Below are 23,125 nucleotides of genomic sequence, written 5' to 3' on the forward strand. Positions count from 1 at the left end.
GTTTTTATCAATTTTAACCACATGAACATAAATTCATTCAATCAGTCAACAATCAATTCATCCTATTGAAATCCTGATAATTCAAGGCAAAAATACACAAAATAGCTTTCATCAAGGATCTCAAACAAAAAATCAATGGCTGATCCTGCAGGGGAAAAAAACGAAGAAAAAAAAAATTTACTCTAGAGGACTGAGCATGCAAGTCTGACGAGTTACTTGCCAGGTTGGGAAACTTGCAACTTGCAATTTCAACAACATACTGAGATTACGAACTACGGTTTTCTATTCTCTAGCTGAATGTACCATAGGTACCCCTATGGGAAGCTTACTAATTCAAGTTTCTTTGCTACCCTAAATAATTTCAAATTATTAAAGCAAATCCAGATCTTAATTTTCATACGCAGCAAAAACATTTCAAAAGTTTGCTATAGGTCATAAGGTTAACCGTTCAAACTATTGAGGAATTTGTAGATGATGTATCATGTAAATAATTAATTGGTCCATATGGTGCGTGCAGGAACAGTAATTGATCATGTCTGTAGATATATTATCTGAAGAACTTTGCCGATCACTGCATTGTTTTTATTAATCCCAAATCAAGTTAGTGTTTTTCATTTTTAAAACATATACCCGGAGAAATTGGTAAGACACATTTTGGTCTCCAAGAATTTTCAGCTTGGCCTACATGCCAGTCGTTCAATACATTGAACACAGCTAAATTCGTCAATTTAGTTCTTCATTGTATAACAAGATTGATGAAATATACATATTACATGATATGCAAATTACTACAGGAACAAACAGGCACATGTTTATGAGAATTATATATTTATGGCAGTTGATACAAATGAGATCGTGCACAATAGTTTCAAGCAGGATAAAACACCCTACTTTGAAATCAAATATAGTTTCTGGCATCACCCTGCAAATAAGTCATTTGATGAATTGAAGACCTGTTGCCCACTCTATATTAATGCATATCAACAATGGATAGACCCAGAAATTATCTCAGGGATGCCTCCATGTTTCTACCCGATCCTGTTTGTACTGTGTGCTCTGAATTTCAAATATTTTAAGATAAAATCTCAAAAATTTAAAACAAAAGTGAATGCTAATGTACATGCATGAGAACAGCATTGGCAAGATAGCCAGTAAATTGAATAGACTTATGTTTCTATCCAATCTTTTTTGTACTATCTCCTCTGAATTCTAAACATTCCTAAGAAAAATTCTGGAAATTTCAAATCAGAAGTTAATGCTAATGTACACAAAAGAGAACAGCAATATTAAGATTGCCAGTTAATTGACTAAATGAATTTCCAGTACTCCAATGATTAGCAACTTACAGTATGAGAATGTGAACCATCTTGTGCTCGACTGTCTATCTTGATCCGTACAGCATATGACATTAAAATTCAAATTGAGGAAGCCAGGAGTATTTCAAGTTAGAAAAGATAGCAAATCCATCTGATTGAAAAGATGAGAATAACTGCATCAATGTGAGAAACTAATTGAAGATAACGAGCTTCATAAGGATTGCCAAGCATTTGGTTGATTCCCCCCTGACAACTTCCCATAATTGCTATGTTGAGCCAACAAATGAATGTCTTCTTGAGATACAGAAAAACGACCTGTACTCAAGTAGTGATGACAACCTCGAGCCCTGCATGTTCAATATTGTTCATATTAAGTAGTTTTACCTATGTATCCATTTGCAATTCACTGTTCAAAATGCATAGCAACCAATTAATAATTTGAGGGGCAAAAATATACCTTCGTTTCAGTGTAGTTGCCTGTGATATGCGAGCCTCTTCAAGCTTGGAAATTTGTCCCAAAAATGATGTATATTCATGAAAAGCAATGCCCTTTGCCATGAAAAAAGACTTACTGGGTACTAACGAATCTAAAGCATTTGAAAGCCTGGTCTCTGTTTCTCGTCTGTTCAAAATAAAAGGTTTGATACATATCATTTACTAGATTTAGTGAGTCATTCTTATGAGTTCATAAAAAACAGAAAAGTACATCTGAACCATATTAAAAAAAGATTCAATATATTGACACAAATTACTAAGTGGAGAAAATTCTAAAAGAGACAAAAGAAGGCCAGCAGAAAATTGCCCATAAGCAAATGCCCAAAATCCTGTTAAATCAATGTCCTCAATCATGATGCACAGTACAGAGTACTGAACTTCAGTCCAATTCTCTACATTGATCAAAAGCTAACAGACCAACAGAGGACTAAGGCACACCATATTGCAAGAGATCACAGTTCTTGGATTTGCTTTTCTAACACTAGAGATATAGGTTTTGAATTACCATCTAAAATGACTGCCTACTACACTGCAAAAGTAAATTTGGTTAATGCTTAGTTCTACTTACATAATTATTGTAAAGTAAACAGTATAGACACATAAATCATTAAACAATTGCAACATATACTACCCAAAGATTTGTCGATGTATTTCGTTCATGACATATTATGAAATGAACATTAATTCAAGAGCTATAACACATGGTTCCGCAATCAGGTTTATAATGAAAATATATGAGCTGATTGATGTTTGTCAATCATTTTACAATTGACAACTGTCGATCACTTTACAATCAACTACTAATTTTGATGACTACTAATAAAACTAACTATTCACTAACTACGTCAGCATCCCCAAAAAGAGAGTTATCTTCCAAATGCCAAGAAAAATCAAGAGGTGAAACAACCTAAGTTACTGGATTCGTACCCACAGGCCCTGAATCAAGTTCGGGGATGCACCTGGTACAGGTTTGTCTGTCAATCTTTGCTGGGTACTGTGGGTACTGGATATAGCTTATTCGAATATTTTTCAACTATCAATTGGCACTTAATATTTATCAAGTGTCATAATATGAAATGAATTAGTTTTACAATTCGGTATATTTCTCTTATTTATCATTTTTTTTCTTTTGTGTGTGTGTATATATAGATACATACATACCCAAACCTACATACTATATAGGGTTCACATACCCAGACGCATCCCTGAAACCAAACCAGCAACTTAGGAAACTGTTGGCAATTTGGCTAAGGCAGCTATTGGATGTTGTCATTTATGGCAACATATCTCAGTATGAAGATGGCAGACTTTAAAGATTCAGTTAAGGCATACGTACTTAGGAAATTGTCTAAATATCATACGGTTTATCTGGTAGAACAAATAGAGTTTTGGTCAGCACGGTTTGCTGAGGTACATTGGACACGTGTGAAGTTAGGTACAGGTACATGAGACAGTAAGGAACACATGGTCAAGTCTGCATGTCAGTACGGTCAGTACAGAATGAGTTGTGGACAAATCACTAGTTACAGCAGTGTACAAGCAGAATAGAGCATGTCCAGGAATTGGATATTTCAAGTTCAGGAATTATTTTGTTTACCAAAATAATTACTTAATTAATTAGGGATGACATTCTAGATGATAACCCTAAGAGGGCAAGAATTAGTAATGTATTTTGTGAAGTGTGTAACAAGTTGAAAGCTGACTGGACGGGAATATTATGATTGTAAAGGTATATAAGAAGATTGTAATATGTGAAGTTTAGAGAAGTAGAAGTTGGATATGATAAATATTTTGAAATGTGAATTCTGATGTATGATCAGAGGTATGTGAGTTTTGTGATGAGCAGCTAAAGCTATATCAGATATTGAAGATATCAGCAGGAGAGTAAAGAGGTTTTTATATCTATCTCTTTGTATCAAGAGCTACATTGTATATTGCATGTTTAACAGTGGGCTCTTTTTGCATACATTTTGTATTTGTATATAACAACTCCTAACAAGGTTGAGGTGTCTAACAAGGACCGAGACACTATACGCATGTATAGAGTCCTAATAGGGTCAATATCTTTAACCAGATACTTTTGATTAGTGGATCATTTTGTGTGTACCTTCCTCACCAAGGTTTTTCCCTTGGCTAGGGTTTCCCTAGTTAACAACATATGGTGTTTCCTCCTCAGTATTCCCTATTTCTAACAATTGGTATCAGAGCACAGTTACTCAAAAAAAGCATAAAAACTTGAGTAGGATCCCTATGGATATGGAATAGTTACAGAAGAACCTAGAAGAAGCTCTTGAGCAGACTAACATTCCCACTGAAGAAAGAGATAACTTGGAAGAAACATATGAAGATGCAAAAGACTACATCGGAAAGCTGAAAGACAAGATTAATATCTCAACCTGAAACATGAACTGAAGATCATTGAACAGAAATTGAGCTTAAACAAAGACGATAGCAAAATTGAGTCAGATCTAAAAACTAAGAATGCAGATCTAAGATCCCATCTTAAAAAAGTTACATCTGAACTTGAATCCACCAGCCTATACAAGAGAAAGAAAAATTGAACAAGGTTGAGCCAAATCAATCTGATAATTCACCTAAGGAGATTGACCAAGTTGATCAACCTAAACAAACTAATGAACCTAAGCAACCTGAGAAAACTGAATCACACAAGGAAGTGAGGTATGAATTCAAAGGTAGATGCTTTGCATGTAATGAAATTGGTCATATGAAAAGGGAATGCATAGGTAAGCTATTTAAACATGTTACTGATTTTGGTCATAGAGCAGTTAATTGTAGCAGACCTAAATTTGATGTTAATATTAGCAATAGTAGAATGTTTGGAGGTACTAACCCTGCAATAGAAAGGAGATCTGATGAAGGAACTAATGGAGCAAGGAACAACATTGTATGTTACACATGCAACAACTTTGGACATATAGCCAGACCCAAATTTGGAAACAATGCACTAGTATGCCAATTATGTAATAACTTTGGTCATGTAGCAAGATTTTGCAAAATGAACATACGAAAAAAATGAGGAATCCAAATTTCAGAACGAACACAAACAGAAATGTCAGAAGGAATGATAGCACCAATGACAGTGAGAAAGATGTAGAAGAATTCAAAGAGGTATTTGTCAAAGTCAAAGATCCATCCAATTCACATGTAGTATTAGAAAAAACAACCATTTGATGCACTTGATGAAAGACTAAAGTCAGCAATTGTATTTGATTCATCTTACTTGAATTGAGTACTTTACATAAGAGATCGAGCACTAGAAAGGTAAAAGTGATGACAAAGAGCGATTTTAAGGTTTGTGAAGTTAGTATGAGGTACAATATGATGATGTGAAGCCATGGTTAAGAGCGCAAATGATTCGGAAATCATATGTGAGTGCGCAAAAGAAATTGAGTTGCCTAGTAACTAGAAACAACTTTTTGGTGAGTAAATACTTACGCAATTAATGCAGTGTTAAATTGGAAGCAATTTAAGGTTGGAAATCGATTAATTGAGTACCATTCAAATGTGTAAGAGTTAAGGAAGTGCTTTGGAGTGAGTTTAAGGCAAAATTGAAAGAGTTCTCAAGTGCGAACAAAAGAAACCCTAGTTCCATGAAATTGAGGTATTTAACGAATTTTGAAAGCTTTAACTATGAATTTGAATTCAGAATTTTTGGTAAACATAGATAGAGTTTGATTCACAATGTCGAAGTTGAGGCTATACCTAAGATCAAGATTAACCCCATCAAACCCTTAGAGGAAGGCCCTAAGGCAGCGTTCTCCATTACTCCAAATGAAGTATTACATTTGAAGAATGTAGGAAGCTATCTAAAAAGCAAATTTGAAACAGTAGGTGAGGGAAGCATATCAAAAGAATTTGATCACATTTACAACCACGACGTGAGCTTTAAGAATGGTTATGAATACCTAGAATAGAATGAAACGATTAAGATCCTATTGTCACACGACTTTGACAATGAGGATTGGGCAAATGTCATATTGAGCAGAATTCATGATGGGAAATTCTGGTTAGGAGATAATGTGGCAGAAATATCAGCCAACCTAATTCATGAGGTGACTGGATTATGCAATGAACGATCAATCCCAGTCAATGAAAAGAATGTTAAAAAACTTGTGTTAGAAAACACCAAATCTGAGTACAACGAGAGAGGCATTGTGATAAGCAAGATAAAACAGCATGATGTGAGATTTATATGCAGAATTATGGCATCCAAGATACGTGCTAGTTCCAGAGAGAATGACATGGCAGTAGGATTCATTCATGCGGTCTACAAAATGTATGCTGAAAGAGTTAAGGTCAATATGTGTGAAATCTTGAAAGCGTAGTAAATAGAGAACTTGGAAAGGATAAAAAGAGTAAAGAATAGTCAATTCAGATTTAGATCACTCATAGTTTATATGCTTTTCCATTTGATTAAGAGATGTCCATTCCTATCTGTGATTGAACTGATTAACAGTAACAAGACCACAACTGAGAAGATAACTAATGCATATATAAGGCATCCAGTTGATAAGATTGACAGCTGCGCAAATCTTATTGTGAAATCATTCCAAGCAGTGATGAGACAAAGATACAAAATCCCACCTTCACTTGTGAGGAAACTCAAGAATGATATATGCTTCATGGTTGATACTGATTTTACCTACATAGAACCTATTGAACCAAGAACGACTTATGTTGAACCACTTGGTTATGAGGTTACTGAGGACCAAGTAGAGGGACATGTAAAAGTAATTCTAAAATCAGCTAGGGATGATGAATTTGATAGGTTTGGAACCTATGAAGAAATTATGCAAACAACTACTCAAGCTCAGCTTGAGAAATCTTCAAAGAAGGTAGAGGCGACAATGAGGAAAATCATGGAGGAAGCCAAAATGACACCTAAAGAAGTAGCAGCAGTGAGACAAAATGTTACTAGAATGAGGCAGAGTGGTCAAGAATGAATTATGTATGTGACACCACTTGCAACAGCTGAACCATTAGAAGGCATAACAGTTGCAAAACCCCAAGCAGTTGCATCAGCAATACCATATCCCGCAGTTTCTCAAGTACAACCTATTGTTGTACAACCAGTATTGAAGGATAAGAGTGAAGAGGAAGTCAATATAACAAAAGTACAAACTGCAACCCCTCCCAGCCCCAGAAGGTCAGCTAGATTGACTGAAGTAAAACAAGAATCAGCAAAGGGACAACGTAAAAAGAGGACTAAGCAGATGGCCAATGGAACAGGAAAGAGAACAAAAACCTTACAAGTAATTGAGTCAGATAAATTTGATGAAGAAGAGGCAGAGAAAACAGGGGACAAGCCTATTGAGAAGGTTGAAGCAGAAGCAAAGAAAACTTCAAGTAAGAAACCTTGGAAACCCAGGGTAGAAAATCTGAATGTGCAAATCATTGACAATAGCAATTTTGTAGAATTGAATAAGTATTACAGCTTGTATAGCAATATGGATAGATTACAACTAGAGAATGTTGTAGTCAGGCACATGATCCTAGAAAATAAAAGATTTGAGGATACAAAGAAGGATATGTAATGACCCTGCTCAAATCTGTTCCCGAAATGCTGATAAAGGTTCAAGAAAACACTTTGCATACAAGGGTCATATGACTGCTATAAAATTTCAGGTTTCTTTTATGGCTCTTTCCTTCACTTAGCATCAATAAGAATGCTTGCAAGAAGACTCTGTATTGACTAAACAATGACCTTAACATGAATGTGCAACTAATTTTGGCAATATACAATGCATATATATGGTCTAAACATGAGAAATGAACACCTACAGCCAACTAGCATTTTTACAAACAGTTGGTATGCAAACTAACTAGCTGATAAATAATGATTTTGAATTGCTCAAATGACACCAGCAACTATTATCTCCTTAATTGCAATGAAATTTCTAATACAATGCTCATGAAATATGGCCAAGACTCTTGGCATTTACATGGATTACAAAAATGATAATGTTGGTATAATGCACACCTACAGCTGAAACTTGTAACACCTAAAATGCAATGCTAACAAAGGAACCTGGTTGTAAATGGCTATAATAATTTTCTCCAATGATGTCTTTCTGTTGTGCTTTTTCCTGTTCTGCCTTTTCACTTGCTTTTTTCAGATCTGCTTCTTCGCTTTGCTTTTTCAAACTGCTTTTTCGAATCTGCTTTTTCGGACCTACTTTTTCGGACTGCTTTTTCGAATCTGCTTTTAAAGACTCAAACCCTCAGGTAGTCTGAATATACAAATTAAGCTCAATTTGAAATGGCTGAATACCACTTCCAAAGTGCAACCCTTCAGAAGGTCTTTCACTTCCTCAGTTATGCAATCTCTTGAGAGGTATCGTTCTCAAGGATTATGTTGAATATTTGCAAACTATCAAGCTCCACAAATGCTCATAGAAGATGTAGTTGAGTTACCAAATCTCGTATATCCAAATGGGAGCCCAAGCCCTCTATTTATCTACTCTCCTAAGAAGTCACTAAGAACTTCTAAAAACATCCCTTTCTAAGAAGTTACTAAGAACTTCTAGAAACATCCATTATAAAATCCTATTATAATGCACTTTTATAATAAAATAACTTTATAAAATAAAAAGTGCAACTCAACTTAGAATTATAACATGTAGGCCCAATATAAGAAGTAATGATAAAATATAAATAATATCTCCAAGAGCATAATAAACCATCCAATCCTCAAATAAACACCAAAATGACTCTCATCACAACCACCAGTCTACGAGAGTCCATGATAGACTGATCCGGCACGCAAAACGATGTCAACCAAAACGGAGACATTACAAGATATTCCATAGGACTTAGACAATAGACTAATTAACAGAAAAAAAAGAGTAGTAGAGGATAAGAAAATCAGAGAAAATCTTGTCAAAAGATCCTGAGAGGTTAACACTAATGATGACATAGATAGAATAATAAGAGGCATTGAACCTTTGTTGAGAAACAAAAGGGGAGCAATTTTGTTGATGGGTGGCAACTATGAAGAGATGAATAAAGAGACTATGCAATAGTGACATTCATGATATCCACACCCAGCATTTCATAGCCTAGCAGAGCTTTAGGGGGAGCAATCCCTGTGACATAAGTAAAGCAAACACTAGTAGAGTCCACAATGCCAAAGAAGACATCAGAGTCTACAGCAGCAGCAACATTGATGACAGAATCAAATCCGCAAGTATCCATAGGTATTGATACCATATAGGTAAGAAGAAGAAGAAGAAAAAGAAAGGAAGAATAAAAAAGAAAATAAGAAAAAGGAAGAAAAAGATAAGAAGAAGAAAGAAGCAGAAGACAGAAAGAGGAAGAAAGATTAGAAGTAGAAAAGAAAAAGAAACTTGAAAAAGATGAGAAGAAAAAGATTGAAGAGGACAAAAAGAAAAAGGAGGAACAACACAAGAGAATGGAGGAAGAGAAGAAGAAAATTGAGGAGGAAAGGAAGAAATTAGAAGAGGAACAAAAGAGGAAAGAAGAAGAGAAAAAGAGGAAAGAAGAAGAAAAGAAGAAAAAGGAGGAAGAAGAAAAGAAAGTGAGTACTTCTACGACATCCCTTGCACTAACAGCACTGACAGGATTAGATGATGATTATCAGACTGAGTTGATCTCATCACTTAGCAAAATAATAGAAAAAAATAAGAAAGTTAAAAACTGGTAGAATTCACTAATGGAAGTGACAGATAGACTGCAAAATACTATTTCGGTGAAGATGACTGATCCAAATCCTCAGGACAGAGCAAAAGCTATAATTCAATCTTTTGAAGCGGAATTCACAAATGAATTAAACATTGCAGCAGTTAAGGCATAAACTATGCATGATGCAAAGATGTTCAGAAAGGTTTTTGGAAAAATCAAGGAAGACCTAAAGAACCTCGATGAAAAGGTTAAGGATTTGAGACATTGTCTGACTAAAGGAAAGATAGTTTATGGGAAGTGTGTTGGAGCACACACATTAATCAGGGATATATCAAATGAACTGAATGGCAAGCTCAAAAGAGCTTGAAGCATTAATGAAAGATGTTCAAGATCCCTCAGTCAAGATTATAGATCTTGAGAACAAAACCAGCAAATTAAATGATGACATCATGCTTTTAGAGCTACAGAAAGAGATGAAGTTGAAAAGATTTTTATTGCTAAGGGAACACCTTGCATTGAAGATCGACCTTGTACAAAGCCAGTTGGATGAATGTTTGTTAGTAAAGGCATCTTATGATTTGCCTAAACAGAATTAGATGTAGTGGAGTGTTGCCAACTTTCAATCTTTCCCTTTTAAGTTTGTAGTTGTTGGCATTCATTGCAATTTTGTCTAGTTGCCTGTTGAGATAGCCCCTAGGTGACTCACTTCTCATCAAGTTTCCAAAACTCCCACTTTGTGTCTTTTCTGAGTCTCCCTTGCTTCACTTTTTCCTTTTTCTCCATGAGGGATTCTTGTCATTATGCATTGGGGCTTAGGTGATTTAGGTTTGGTTGGGATTTGGTTTTAGCGTCTTCCCGATGAGAAGTGAGTCCTTGTTTCCGTGACATTTCCCTTGCTCCAGCATTCTTGTTTCCTTCGGGTTCTGAATCATCCAGCTAGCTATCTCCCTTGGTGAACTTCATCGAGCAGGAACCCGAAGATCAAAGTCACGATAGCATTCACAAATATACACCTGCTTGACTTATGATGAAAAGATCTAGAGAAGTGAAAGCTACAGCTAAGAAAGTCTCGAGTCAAAAATCAATTCTATATGTCCTCATGTTTAATATATACCTTAGCCACACATCACCTCTGGCTGGGTCTTCCCAGAATCAAAGACTATGATGAGACTACAAGAGTGTACGAGTTCTACCCTCACCTTCAACTGCAAAGGAGCTTCGAAAAGTACGTGAAAGTGAATGATGCCTTCACTATCAAATTATGTTGGGAATTGTAGGCTGCCCCGAGTGAAGATTTTCACTAGAAGCTATTTCGGCTATAGCACAATTTGGATGCCCTTTCATCCAATTCTCAAGCTTCTCCTACCTACAAATCGGTGCTTTTGATGGGTTTCCCAAAAGGCTCCCTAAGTACCCTGAGGACAAGGTTGGTCTTGTTGAATTATGTCGACAAATACTAGAAGTGAACACCTTGTGTTCTAATGTAAAGAAAATAGCCCGAACTCCCTTCCCAATAGTAGTCAGACCTTATTCTTGTGCTTCTAGATCGAATGCCCGGAATCTAGTTAAAAGTTTTGAGAGCAAGATCAAACTCATGGATTATGAGGTACTCAGGCCTCAATATGACCCAGTGAATTTCGTAAGAGATCATTTGAAGCTGGGATATGCTTACAGACATGTTCCAGATATTGAAGATTATTGGGTTGGATGTCATAACGAATACCAAACCAGGGAGAGGTATTGGTCTAGGCTAACAATTGATAAAATTAAGTCATATAATGACTCTGTTGATGTTTCTGATATTGCAGAAGATGGCTCCTATATGCATCCCTCGTCCTTCAAGCAAATCAAGGGAACTCCCATTGTGTCAACCTTGCCTGAAGGTCTTATTATCGATACAGTGGAGGTCCTAATGCATGGGATCATTAAAAGGACGAACAAATGGGTGGAGTGGACCAAGGCAAGAAAGAAAAGAACAAGAAATACAAGCTCTACTAGTGGAGTAGCTTCCGAAGCTGCTCAGTCAACTGCAGCTACCTCCACGACTGTTGCCACTTCAACACTAGCAAGACAAGCCCAGTCCATCAGTCAAGGCGGAGATCAACCTCCAGAGAAGAATATTTACATTACCCCTACTTGTGGAGGAGGATCTCTCTCGGACACAAAAAAAGTTGGGGATAAAGGGAAGGATAAAGAGTAGGAGCAAGAGAAATCGGTGGCCAAGCCTTCCTCCCCTATCCAAGTCATCAATCTTGATAGTGACACCAATCCCATGGATGGTCAAGAGCAAGATGCATCCCAGCATGATGATACCTAGGCCCTCTCAGTTACTAAAGTGATTGCTTTCCCCACTGCCACTCGGAGCAAGTAGAAACCCTTAGTGGCAAGGAAGCTCTTTGGTCCTACAGCCCTTCAATCAGCAATCAATGTCCTCTCGACCAAGTCATGGTTGAAAGAGACCATTGATCGAAAAAAGCGAAGATATGAGGAAGTTGCCTCATCTAAGGACCTCATCACGCAAGCTACTTCTTCTCAGCCACAATCAAAGAAGACGAAGAAGATGTTTATAGCGGCATTGGCCATTGATCCCTCTACTGGTCATATGTTGATGGAGATAGCAGAACTTCAGAAAGAGGGCAAGTTCCATAAGCTCACTGCTAATGACTTTCAGATCAAAATGATCGACATTGGTATTCCTGTGCATAATTCCATGGTTAATATATGGAAATCAACCAAGGAAAAGATAAGAGGACAGACTGAAAGAATTAAGGGCAGAGAAAGAGATACTCAAGGCCTTGAATAAAGAACTAACAACCTACATTAGAGCTGCACTTGAGAGCACTTCTACCAATACATTTGATTCAAGTGCAGAAGAGAACAAGAACTTGCTTTTAAAGCTACAACAAAAAAGGCAATTCAGACAAATTGATCGCTCATGGATTGATCAAATGAAGGCCCAAGGTCCCCCTCTAATCAAGAATCTTGGAAATCTATTGTTTGATACTAACAAGTTGAGGGAAGCAATGTCTAGTCATTAAACTACCATGCACAAAGCATTAGATAAATTGACGGAACAATTGGCCTTGTTGCAAGAGGTGATTGATATGAAGACTAACAACACCATGACCCACAGGATCCTCAAAACAGGTCAAGAACCATTGCTTCATTGAAAGCAATCATTGGAGTTCATAGTGGAAAGCTCTATAAGATCAGCAAATGAGCTTAAGGATGTGCACGATTTAGTGCAGAAGGTCATAGAAAAGATTTTTGAAAACTTAAAGGTGTTGCATAAGGAATCATATGTATCCAGTAATGGAATGGGTGGACATGAAGCGAATGAAAGCCAAATTCCTAGCATTTGTCAATGAGGCCACTGATCCAGTTAACTTCCAGGTGTCAAAGATCCAGGAGCTTTCAGCAGCAAATTCCATCCTAAGACGAGCATCAAAAAAGTTCCAATCAAAGGTCGCCAGAGTGGAAGAGTTGGCAGAGATGTATGACTACTGGATGATTCAAGTTGATAACATCATAATCCCAAGTGTCGATGAATTGGATAAGGTAACGGATGCAATGAAAGCATATAGAGCTAAGGTTGTGACCCCAAAGAAAGTTTGATGCTCTGATATTCTCTCAGACAACTGTCATTCTCTCTCTTCTTTTCTCAAATTCTCTTTTGTAATTATTTTTGGCAATAAGCTTAAACTCTGTAGCGGATGATGACCAATCAAGTCCTATTTTTAGCTTCCTTTGTTCAGAAATTTTCTGCAATGTAATCATCGAATGTAATTGGCTCTTCTGGAGAGGCATGTATATGTAACTTTTGTGAAATTAATAAGATCAGCAAAATTATTTTGTGAGCGAACCCTTGTAGCTGGGACTACTATGTGTGATTCTGAGTCTACATTTTAATTTTGTTGTTCATTTACTTGTTGTATAGTACTTGGGGTGAATATGCTGTAAATGAAAATTGAAAGATTGCAAATAAACTTGGTTTTATTTCTTTCATCTTAGTGGATTGTAAGCTTTACTTTCCTTAGTATAAGTATTACTTTATCCCCCTGTGTTGTGCATGATAGCTTGTGTGTGTTTTATAGATTGTATGAGAAGCTCGGGATTTGATTAATGAAGGAGCTGAAAAGGGGACAATCTGGGTATTGTCAAATCTCAATTATTCTAGCCATCTGGGCATTGCTAAATTAATCACTCTCTCTCCTCTCATATTGCAGTAAGTAGTCTTGCATGGTTTCAATCTTCCATCTAAGATAAGAATAGATTGCATTTTAGGAGTTAGATTTGAGAGTCGACTATATTGTTTGAAGCTTTAAGCAATTTGGTTCTACCTCTTATGCTCTCTACTTAAGAGTATACCCCAAAAACTTAAAACAAATTCATTGAAAATCTTGCATTTCAAGGGAGTTGTACCTTTCAATTCAAGGGTCTTTGACAGATTATTACACTAACCCATTCTGTTGTTAGACGCTTTGTTTTCCATTTACTATTGGGCACATTAAGAGTCAAGATATACGCCATTGAAATTAAGGAAGACAAACTGTTAACCAACATGGAGATGGCATCATATGCTCTTTGTGAAGAGTTTTTGAGTGTGGCTGATGCAGTGAAAAACAAATGGGATATGGAGTTCACCATATTGAAGCAGAACTTTGCTGACTGCTTTGCACAAATTTCCAGCCAGCAAGAACAATGAAGGTATTGAAGCAAACTTTTAACTTGTATATAGGTTTGTTTTGACAGCTTTGTCATTGATGTCAAATGGGGAGAAATAAGGAAAATTGTATATGTGTAGTACATAAGTATATGTATAAAGAAGAAATAAGGTGTAAGTTGGGAGGTAATGTAACACCTAGAACTATAGTCAAAGGGGGAGATATAATACATTTAGGAGATATAAGGAATGATGGTTAAAATGCAAATGATCCACAAGTTTTGATAAGGCCAAATTTTGTAAAGTTTTGAAGCTATAAGTTTTTGGAAATTAGCCAATTTTCCTATATGTTGCCATCAATGCCAAAGGGGGAGATTGTTGGCAATTTGGCTAAGGCATATATTGGATGTCATCATTTATGGAATCATATCTTCAGTATGAAGATGGAAGACTTTAAAGATTCAATTAAGGCATTCATGCTTAGAAAATTGTCTAAGTATCATACAATTTATCTAGCAAAATAGATAGAGTTTTGGTCAATACAGTTTACTGAGGTACGTTGGACACATGCAAAGTTAGGTACGGGTACATGAGACAATAAGGAACACATGGTCAAGTCCGCATGTTAGTACAGCCAATACGAAATGAGCTATGGACAAATCACCAATTACAGCAATGTACAGGTAAGAACAGAGCATGTTAAGGATTTGGATATTTTGGGTTAAGAAATTATTTTGTTTACCAAAATAATTACATAACTAATTAGGGACAACATCCTAGATGTTAACCCTAAGAGGGCAAGAGTTAGTAATATATTTTGTAAAGTGTGTAAAAGGTTGAAAGCCGACTAGACAGGAATATTATAATTGTAAAGGTATATAAGAAAATTGTAATATGCAAAGTTTAGAGAAGTAGTGAAGTGCGATATGATAAATATTTTGATATGCGAATTCTAATGTATGATCAAAGGTATGCGAGTTTTGTGATGAGCAGCTAAAGCTATATCAAATATTGAAGATATCAACAACAGAGTAAAGAGGTTTTTATATCTATCTCTTTCTATCAGGAACAACATTGTACATTACATGTTTGAGCAATGGGCCCTTCATGCATACATTTTGTATTTGTATATAACAACTCCTAACAAGGTTGAGGCTTCTAACAAGGCCTAAGTCCTCTAACAAGGACCAAGACACTATATGCATGTAATAGAGTCCTAACAAGGTCAATATCTTTAACCAAATACTTTTAATTAGTGGATCATTTTGTGGGTGCCATCCCCATCGGGGTTTTTCCTTGGCCAGGGTTTCCCTAGTTAACAAAATATGGTGTTATGAGTTTATCTTATTGCATAGTTATGTTTATTGTTCAGTATAATTAGTTTACTTTCATATGCAAGTTATAAGGTAATTAATAATATCTAGTTTTTGGCTAACGTTTGTAGAATACTGATGGAGAAAGCCTAATGATGAGAAGGGCATTGTATAGTGAAGAACCTAACCAAGAACCAAAACTGAGGACAAGTTTGTTCAAAACCAGATGTAATATTGTAGGAACATGTTGCAAGGTCATCATTGACAGTGGAAGCTCGACTAATTTGGCATCAATTCTTTACCAAGTTGCAGTTACCAAAAACAAAGTATCCAAAGCCATATCATATTGCTTGGATAAGGGATGATCATAAGGTATTGGTAAATGAGCAATGTGTTGTGAAATTTATGATTGGATCTTATCATGATGAAGTTGTTTGTGATATTATACCAATGGATTGCTGTAATATCTTGTTGGGAAGGCCTTGGCAGTATGATATGCAAGCTATACATGATGGCAAATTGAATAAGTATACTATAGTAGCAAATGGAATGAAGCAAGTATTGTTACCTTTGGTAGAAGCACCTAAGAATGAGAATTGTACCATAGTGAGAATTCATTTGGTTGAAGGTGAAAAATTCTTAGATGGTATGAGGGAAAGTGTGTTATGCTTTGATTCTGAAGAAACCTAATTTGGGTATAACAAAAGGACATCTTGAAAAAGTTAATGAGTTACTAAGCAAAACTAATGATACCATTTAAGATAATGTACCTGATAGATTACTACCGGTTAGGAGTATCATCCATTGTTTGGATCTAGTTCCAGGAGCAAGTTTACGAAACAAAGCACCACACCGAATGACACAAAGAATGAAGAACTAAATAGGCTAGTGCTAGAGTTGTTAAGGAAGCGTTTGATTAGAGAAAGTTTGAGCCTGTGTACAATACCTACTGTATTGGCACCTAAGAAGAATGGAAAATGGTGAATGCATACTAATTCTAGAGCTATTAACAAGATTATAGTAAGGTATAGGTTTCCTTTGCTTAGAATGGATGGCATAATGAATTGTTTGAATGGAGCAAAGTATTTTACCACGATAGATGTCAAGAGCAGTTATCATCGGATCAGAATTAGAGAAGGAGATGAGTGGAAGACTACATTTAAGACTAATGAAGGTTTGTATTAATGGTTAATAATGCCTTATGGTTTAACTAACGTCCCTAGTAATTTTATGAGGTTGATGACTGAGCTTTTAAAGAAATTCTTGGGTAAATTTGTGATTGTATTCCTAGATGATATTCTGATTTTCAGTAAGAGTAAAGAGGAACATGTCATGTCCCCATTCCTAAGACAAAATTTAATAATAAATATTAGAAATAAATAAATAATAGTATAATCATATTAATTATGTAATCACCAATATAAAAGTTGATTAATCAAATATTCGTATTATTATTATATATTATAATGATAATATAATTATTACTTGTATAATAATACATGCAAACTATACCAAATAAGGACATTAAAATATAAAGAAAACATTGTAATAATAGTAAATTATTAATAAATCATAATCACCACATATTATGAGACATTATCTAATCGCTATTAAGACAAGGAATGTAACCCTATTAAGGGGTTGCGATCTTCCAACCAAATAGAACAAAGATACAACAATGTGGTAAGGACACAATAAAGGGGGGCATCGGACAATCATCTAATTGCAGAAGACAGCATCGAAACATTACTCAGAATACACTGTCGACAATTTTGGCCATGTTCAAACAACATCGTAAGGACACTACGTATTATATTTAAAGGCATTATTGAATATTTCCTTTCCTAGTTTTCCATTGTAGGTCTCTCAAATGGACCAAGAACCTTCTTCGACACCAAACGCACATATTCAAGGATACTAGTCAAGAACAACATCAAGAAAATATCATTGGATCTGCTTTGTTTAGAGCAAACTGGGTATACTTGATAGTATGATACACAAAGGACATAACGGAAAAACAACCAACTCGGCGTTTGACTCAAAAGAAAGCACATAAGGGTGGTTGTAAGAAACAGCGACAACATAGGAGAGAGTTAGAAATATATACCAACTGATCAACGACCAAGTTGGACAGAGATCCCAAAGATATTAGAAGGGGGAATTATTGCAGACCAATACAACTACGGAGGGGAACATACGCAACCGGATACATGGCATAGATGAGAGACATCTGACAGGGAGAGTCTGACACAAGCTGCACACAACCAACAATCAGGCTGGGGTCCCATGGGCATCCGCTTCCTCAAAATTAGAGCAGGTGCCGCTTGAGAATTTTTAGGAATATCTAAGAGGAAGTGGTCCTATGAATTTTATATGTGAATAAGCTTTAAAAAATCAACTCCTAAATTCAAGGAAGCTTGTGGTGTTATAAATTTTAAAAATAAAAATTTAATTTCATAATTTTTTTTAGTGAGATTGTATCATTTTGGTGGGAAAATGAGTAGCAAGTTTTGACAAGTGGCAGATTTCTTCCCTAATCTGGTGGGGCTATTTCCAGCCCCACCCCATTTTCACCCACTCAAATTGAGGGGGCTAAAAAGTCGGAGCTCCTATTTAATAGGCGTAGATTCCAAATAAACTTGTAGCCCCCCTTAAAAATTATCATGGTGCCACCCACTCCACAAAAATAGAGCTCAAACCCCTCCCATGGGACCCCTACCTCATAGTCATCAGAGAAGATGCAATGCTTAATAAGGGGTGAGCAGTTTACCAATGGTGATCCTAGAGGGGGTTATATATATCGCAGAAGAGAAGTCAAAAATAATACACGGATGTCATTGTTAAATGAGAGATTAAAAATAATAAGGAATGCAATCACCATATACTTAGAATCAAAAATGATATGGTTAAGTCAACACAGGAACATACAAATGTTAAGAACTTAACAAGAAGAATCAAACCTAGCATATTTGGAAACGTTGTACATTTAATACGAGTGGAATGAAATAAACGAATAGAGTGTGCAGGGAGAACAATCATCAACAATAGGGGAGCCAGCATCACAAAATTTATACCACACCTGCAGCAGTCAAGCGTTCACACCATGCCAAAGTTTGAACAAGAACTGGTATCTATTTAGAAACGGCAGCGATATTTGGATGGAGTGTATCGAATGAAAAATCACCATTGGAGTTTCTAATAAAAGTGGAGGCCATTGGTAAAGAATTATTACGAATTATCAACTATGGATTCCACAAAGTCATAAGCATCGTCACACAGAAATACACTTAAGGAATCATTGATCATGAATACTAATAGACCACATTCAAAATTATACTTACCTTGAACAAATTGAAATAGAGAGAAGTTGAGAATAATTTAATATAACTATTGATCACAACATCATCGACATACCAATTATATACTAATTATAACATCGTGAAAAAGGGATGATATTATTTGATTAAAGCAATAAGAGAATGGTGATTAGCAAAGTCCATCCAAGGTTAGGTAGCGATCGATATAAAAAGGAAGAAACTCATGAAACCTCAAGGGTATAAGCTTTGGGATTTACAAAGTCAAAAAATTGCATATTTACAAAGGAAAGGAGATAACACCTAGTGGTTGTAAGTATCAAATATTCAAGCCAAAAGAAGGGACATTACATAACATTTGATGCATGTGAGACAAGTATTGCAAAGATTGAAGGAAGAAAAGTTGATCAATATAAAGAAATGTTGCTTCATTAGGGGCGAGATACTATACTTGGGATTTGTGATTTCAGCTGAAGATTTGAAGATGGATCCTAAACAAGGTTGAAGTGATTTTGGAATGGCCTACATCAGAGAATGTTGGAGAAGTTAGATCATTTCATGTTTGGCTAGCTTTTACTGAAAGTTCATCAAGAATTTCAATTAAGTTTTTAATCCTATGACAAAGACTATGAGGGGTGACTGGAAGCATTTCAAATGGACACATGGAGCTGAATGGAGTTTTGAATTATTGAAGCAAAAAGTAGTTGAACAACCAATTTTTGCCTTACTGGACTTCAATAAGGTGTTTCAGGTGAATTGTGATGCAAGTGGGAATACAATTGGAGTTGTGTTGAACCAAAAGGAAGACCTATTGCATTTTACAATGAGAAGTTGAATGATGCTAAGAAAAGATATTTGGTTAATGATCGAGAATTATATGCCATAGTTCAAGGTTTGAAGAAATCAAGACATTACTTGTTACCAAAGGAGTTTGTGTTGTCCACTTGTCATTAACGGCAACATTATGTACGATCAAAATCGCTTATGATTAAAACAAAGTTTTGATATGTCAAGGCGAAGAAATTGTCAAAGTAAAACTAGGCATAACAAATAATAGTCATACAATTTGCGGCAGTGAGCTTCACAGGAAGATACAAGGCCACAATCTTTGGATATGGTAATACAAAGAGTCTATATGATATACTTATGTTCGCTAATGTTGATATGACAGTCGGTATGAGTTTTGGTTGAACAAGTGAACTCACTGTATAAGTCGCATGTTGTTGTAAGAGATGTGAGCTCATTTTGTATTGCGACTCCTAACAAGGTTGAGTTCTCTAATAAAGACAGATGTATTTGTGTGATGTAATAGACTCCTAACAAGGTCAAAAACTCTTACAAGGTGTTTTTTTACTAGTGGATCATTTTGTGCATACCATTCCCATTGGAGTTTTCCCTTGGCCATGGTTTCCTTAGTTAACAAAAATATGGTGTTATAAGTTTCTTTGAGGATGTTCTTTATTGCTATTCAATTTAGTAGTTTATGCATGTTTACGGTTTATAGCTGAAATCCATAATTGGGCAAAAAGTGATGGAATACTAATGGAACTTATAACAAATTTAAGACGAGAAAGTTTGGACCCTATAAGATTCTATGGAAGTTTGACTTCGGGAAAGCTTATGAAGTTGGGTTACTGGAGGATATGGATATTTCGCCTATATTCAACATTGCAGATTTGTATGAGTATAGTGAGGTTGAAGTTAGTTCAAACGAAGATTTAGATGTAAAGCAAAGCTATCCTAAGAAGCAATCATGCAACATTCAGAAGGTCTTGTGCAAAATCAAAAAGAGCACAAGAGGAAAGGAATACACGAAGTGTCTAATCAAGTGGGAAGACAAACCAATAGAAGACTCTTTATGGATTTCTCAAGTTGAGTTAGATCTTCTAGATTCTTCTCAAGCATCAAAGAGAGAGACGCTTTCTTAACAACGTCTAGTGTCCAATGCAGGAGCCTCTTGGGTTTGAAGCAATCCTGCATCAATAAAAAAATTTGGGGTTCAATTTTGCAAGGTTTTCCACTTTCTAGTACGTTTGATCATTATAACGATCCTTTGTTTGATCAAGTCAGCACTTGTGATGTTCAAAGTATGATATCGACCTAGGTTGGATCTTATTCCAAGGTATGCAACTCTTTTTCTTTGTGTTTCTAGAGTTATGATTTATTCTCTTGGGTAGTGTGTTTTAACCAATTTCATGTTTGTTGGTGGATTTTGATCTTGTGATGAGAATCTACGACCTTGGATCTTTAATGGCACGTTTAATGATGTTCTTGGATCATGTGAGGACCTAAATCTAGGAATGCAAGCTTTCAAATGTGCTATGTCATTTGTTCCTTATGATTTGAGAGCAGATCTATTTCATATAATATGTTAACTGGTCTTTGGGAATGTTCTTGAACCTAAGGACGACCTATGTGTCGCGATGCCAATATATTGTAATTGATGTATCTCTAGAGGTAGTAGTGGGTGTATCAATTCCTCAATAAGAATTCTAGTTCTCTAGAATTGGATCTAAGGTCTCTAACCAAGGATTGTAAGCAACCAAGCATGTATGAGTCTGGCATGTAAGAAGGCCAATTGCTAAACCTATGTAAATTTGTTTATCTACTAATAAATGTTGATCTCACTTGGCTCTCTCTGAATTCTTGTTTGTACTTGTTGTTTGTTGCACGATTTGACTAATATCTATGAGGTTTGTCTGATCAAGGATTGCGTCATGATCATGGTGTAAAATTATGCTAATCTATGTATTTGCATGCACCTTCAGCATATAATGATTGTTTTGCTATCATAGACCATCAGTAGGGATCATAAATGCGAGCCTTGTTCATCTTCTAGATTAAGACATTCTTTTGCTCGCTAATAACACTATTTTATCCTCGTCTCCTTGACACATCTACTCTTTATCAAGTTCATGACCGATATACCATGTCCATTCTTCAGAATATGGAGCGCGTAGTCTCCATTTGCCTCCATATAACCCTATCCATTCGATTAGTTGTCCAAACAAACAATTTGTAAGATGTGGGTGTATCTAAGTAATGGTGAGTCCTTTTAATTTTTTCTTGATGATTGGTTTCTCACTAGTTATCCATTCAAAACATGTTGATTGAAAGTGTAACCTATTTTCTTGCTATGCACGGCTTCAACTTGGAGTCATTGATGGTATCCTTCAACAATGTACAATATTAGTTTTCTAAATTGATGACTCCATTATCAAACACTTCTCGCATGTCAAAGGGTCCCAACCACCTTACATTGAATATGCTCAATTTGTTTTCATCACAATGTTAAATTTCAAGAGGAATTGGCCAAGTTGGAAGTAAATTCATTATAGGATCTTATCATGCCAATACCTCCTTCACTTTTGGTTAACTTGATTGTGCGTTGTGGAAGTACTCTTCACTCATCAATCTTGTTCAACTTAAAAGGTCCTTTTAAACTCTGTGTCACCTAGCTAGTTTTCTAATGTAATTCTCAAACTTGGCACCACGTACTCGATAGGGACCATCACATTCCAAGTGCATATCAACTTATAGAAATACATCTTGTAGTTACCTTATACATCATTCTATATGCCCGTGATGCATTAGGTAACTTCTCCCAATCCATTTCTTCAATACTACAAGATTTGTAGATGACCAAAATAAGTCTTGTTTGTACATTTTGTTTGTCCATTGGCTTTTGGATAGTATGGACTTGATAAGGAGTAGAATAGGCAAAACTCGATTGTCATCAAAAGAACAGCATGGTTCACAAAATGGCCACCCAAATCACTAGTGATTTGAATAGTTATAGCATATCTAGTGATATTCTATTCATATAAAAATCTTGTCATACTAAATAAAGTATTATCGAGAAGGCCTAGAGTTTTTACTCATTTGATCAAATATTTAGTGACCACAGTAATGTAATACACCTAGGCCACTAGCTGATTTTGAGTGCAGCAATAAAATCTAGTTGTCATCTCTCAAAGAGCTCATGTAGTTGTGATGATGAGAGTGGCATATAGTCCCTTTTTAATAATTTCCCTACCCTTTGAAAGATGTCACAGCTAAGTACCCATTCTCACACATTTGTCCCCTTGCAAATCCTTCATGTGCTTCTTTCAGCCACCATAGATTAACTAAAACATCTTTTCAAGTTATGGCATCCAATCTCATGTGTCCCCTTCCAAATTGTTGTCCTCAATTTTGACACCATAAAATTGTGACAAACCAACACAATTTTCTCATGGATTCATACGTGCATCTTCTATGTTTTAACGCATTAGTAAAGTGTCATGAAGGAAATCCATCATCCATGAATTGTGCTGTATGTAAATTTATTTGTGCAACCCTTTTGAAGGTTTCCATCAAATT

The 23,125-nt window shown here is 35.8% G+C and overlaps 1 protein-coding gene across 5 annotated transcripts in view; it reads right to left on the minus strand.

The window, feature by feature from the left end:
• Positions 1–719: 719 nt before the first annotated feature.
• The window catches only part of LOC149534651 (P-loop containing nucleoside triphosphate hydrolases superfamily protein), a 119,788-nt gene continuing 97,382 nt past the window's right edge, over positions 720–23,125 (minus strand). For 2 of the 5 annotated variants that reach the window (XR_016356646.1, XR_016356645.1), the window contains exons 18-20: positions 1,774–1,938; positions 1,347–1,663; positions 720–1,056 (exon numbers count right to left, since the gene is read on the minus strand). Coding sequence is in view for 2 of the 5 variants with exons in the window: in XM_089802941.1 (XP_089659067.1) it covers positions 1,528–1,663; positions 1,774–1,938 (301 nt within the window). In the remaining 3 variants the exon portion in view is untranslated. Of the gene's footprint in view, positions 1,664–1,773; positions 1,939–23,125 lie in introns of all 5 variants that reach the window. The other 3 variants (XM_089802941.1, XM_089802940.1, XR_016356647.1) reach the window with 2 other exon arrangements.

The sequence above is a fragment of the Cupressus sempervirens genome, chromosome 10 (genome assembly GCF_028749045.1).
Source record: "Cupressus sempervirens isolate cs-2001-9-10 chromosome 10, ASM2874904v1, whole genome shotgun sequence".
Classification (NCBI taxonomy): domain Eukaryota; kingdom Viridiplantae; phylum Streptophyta; class Pinopsida; order Cupressales; family Cupressaceae; genus Cupressus; species Cupressus sempervirens.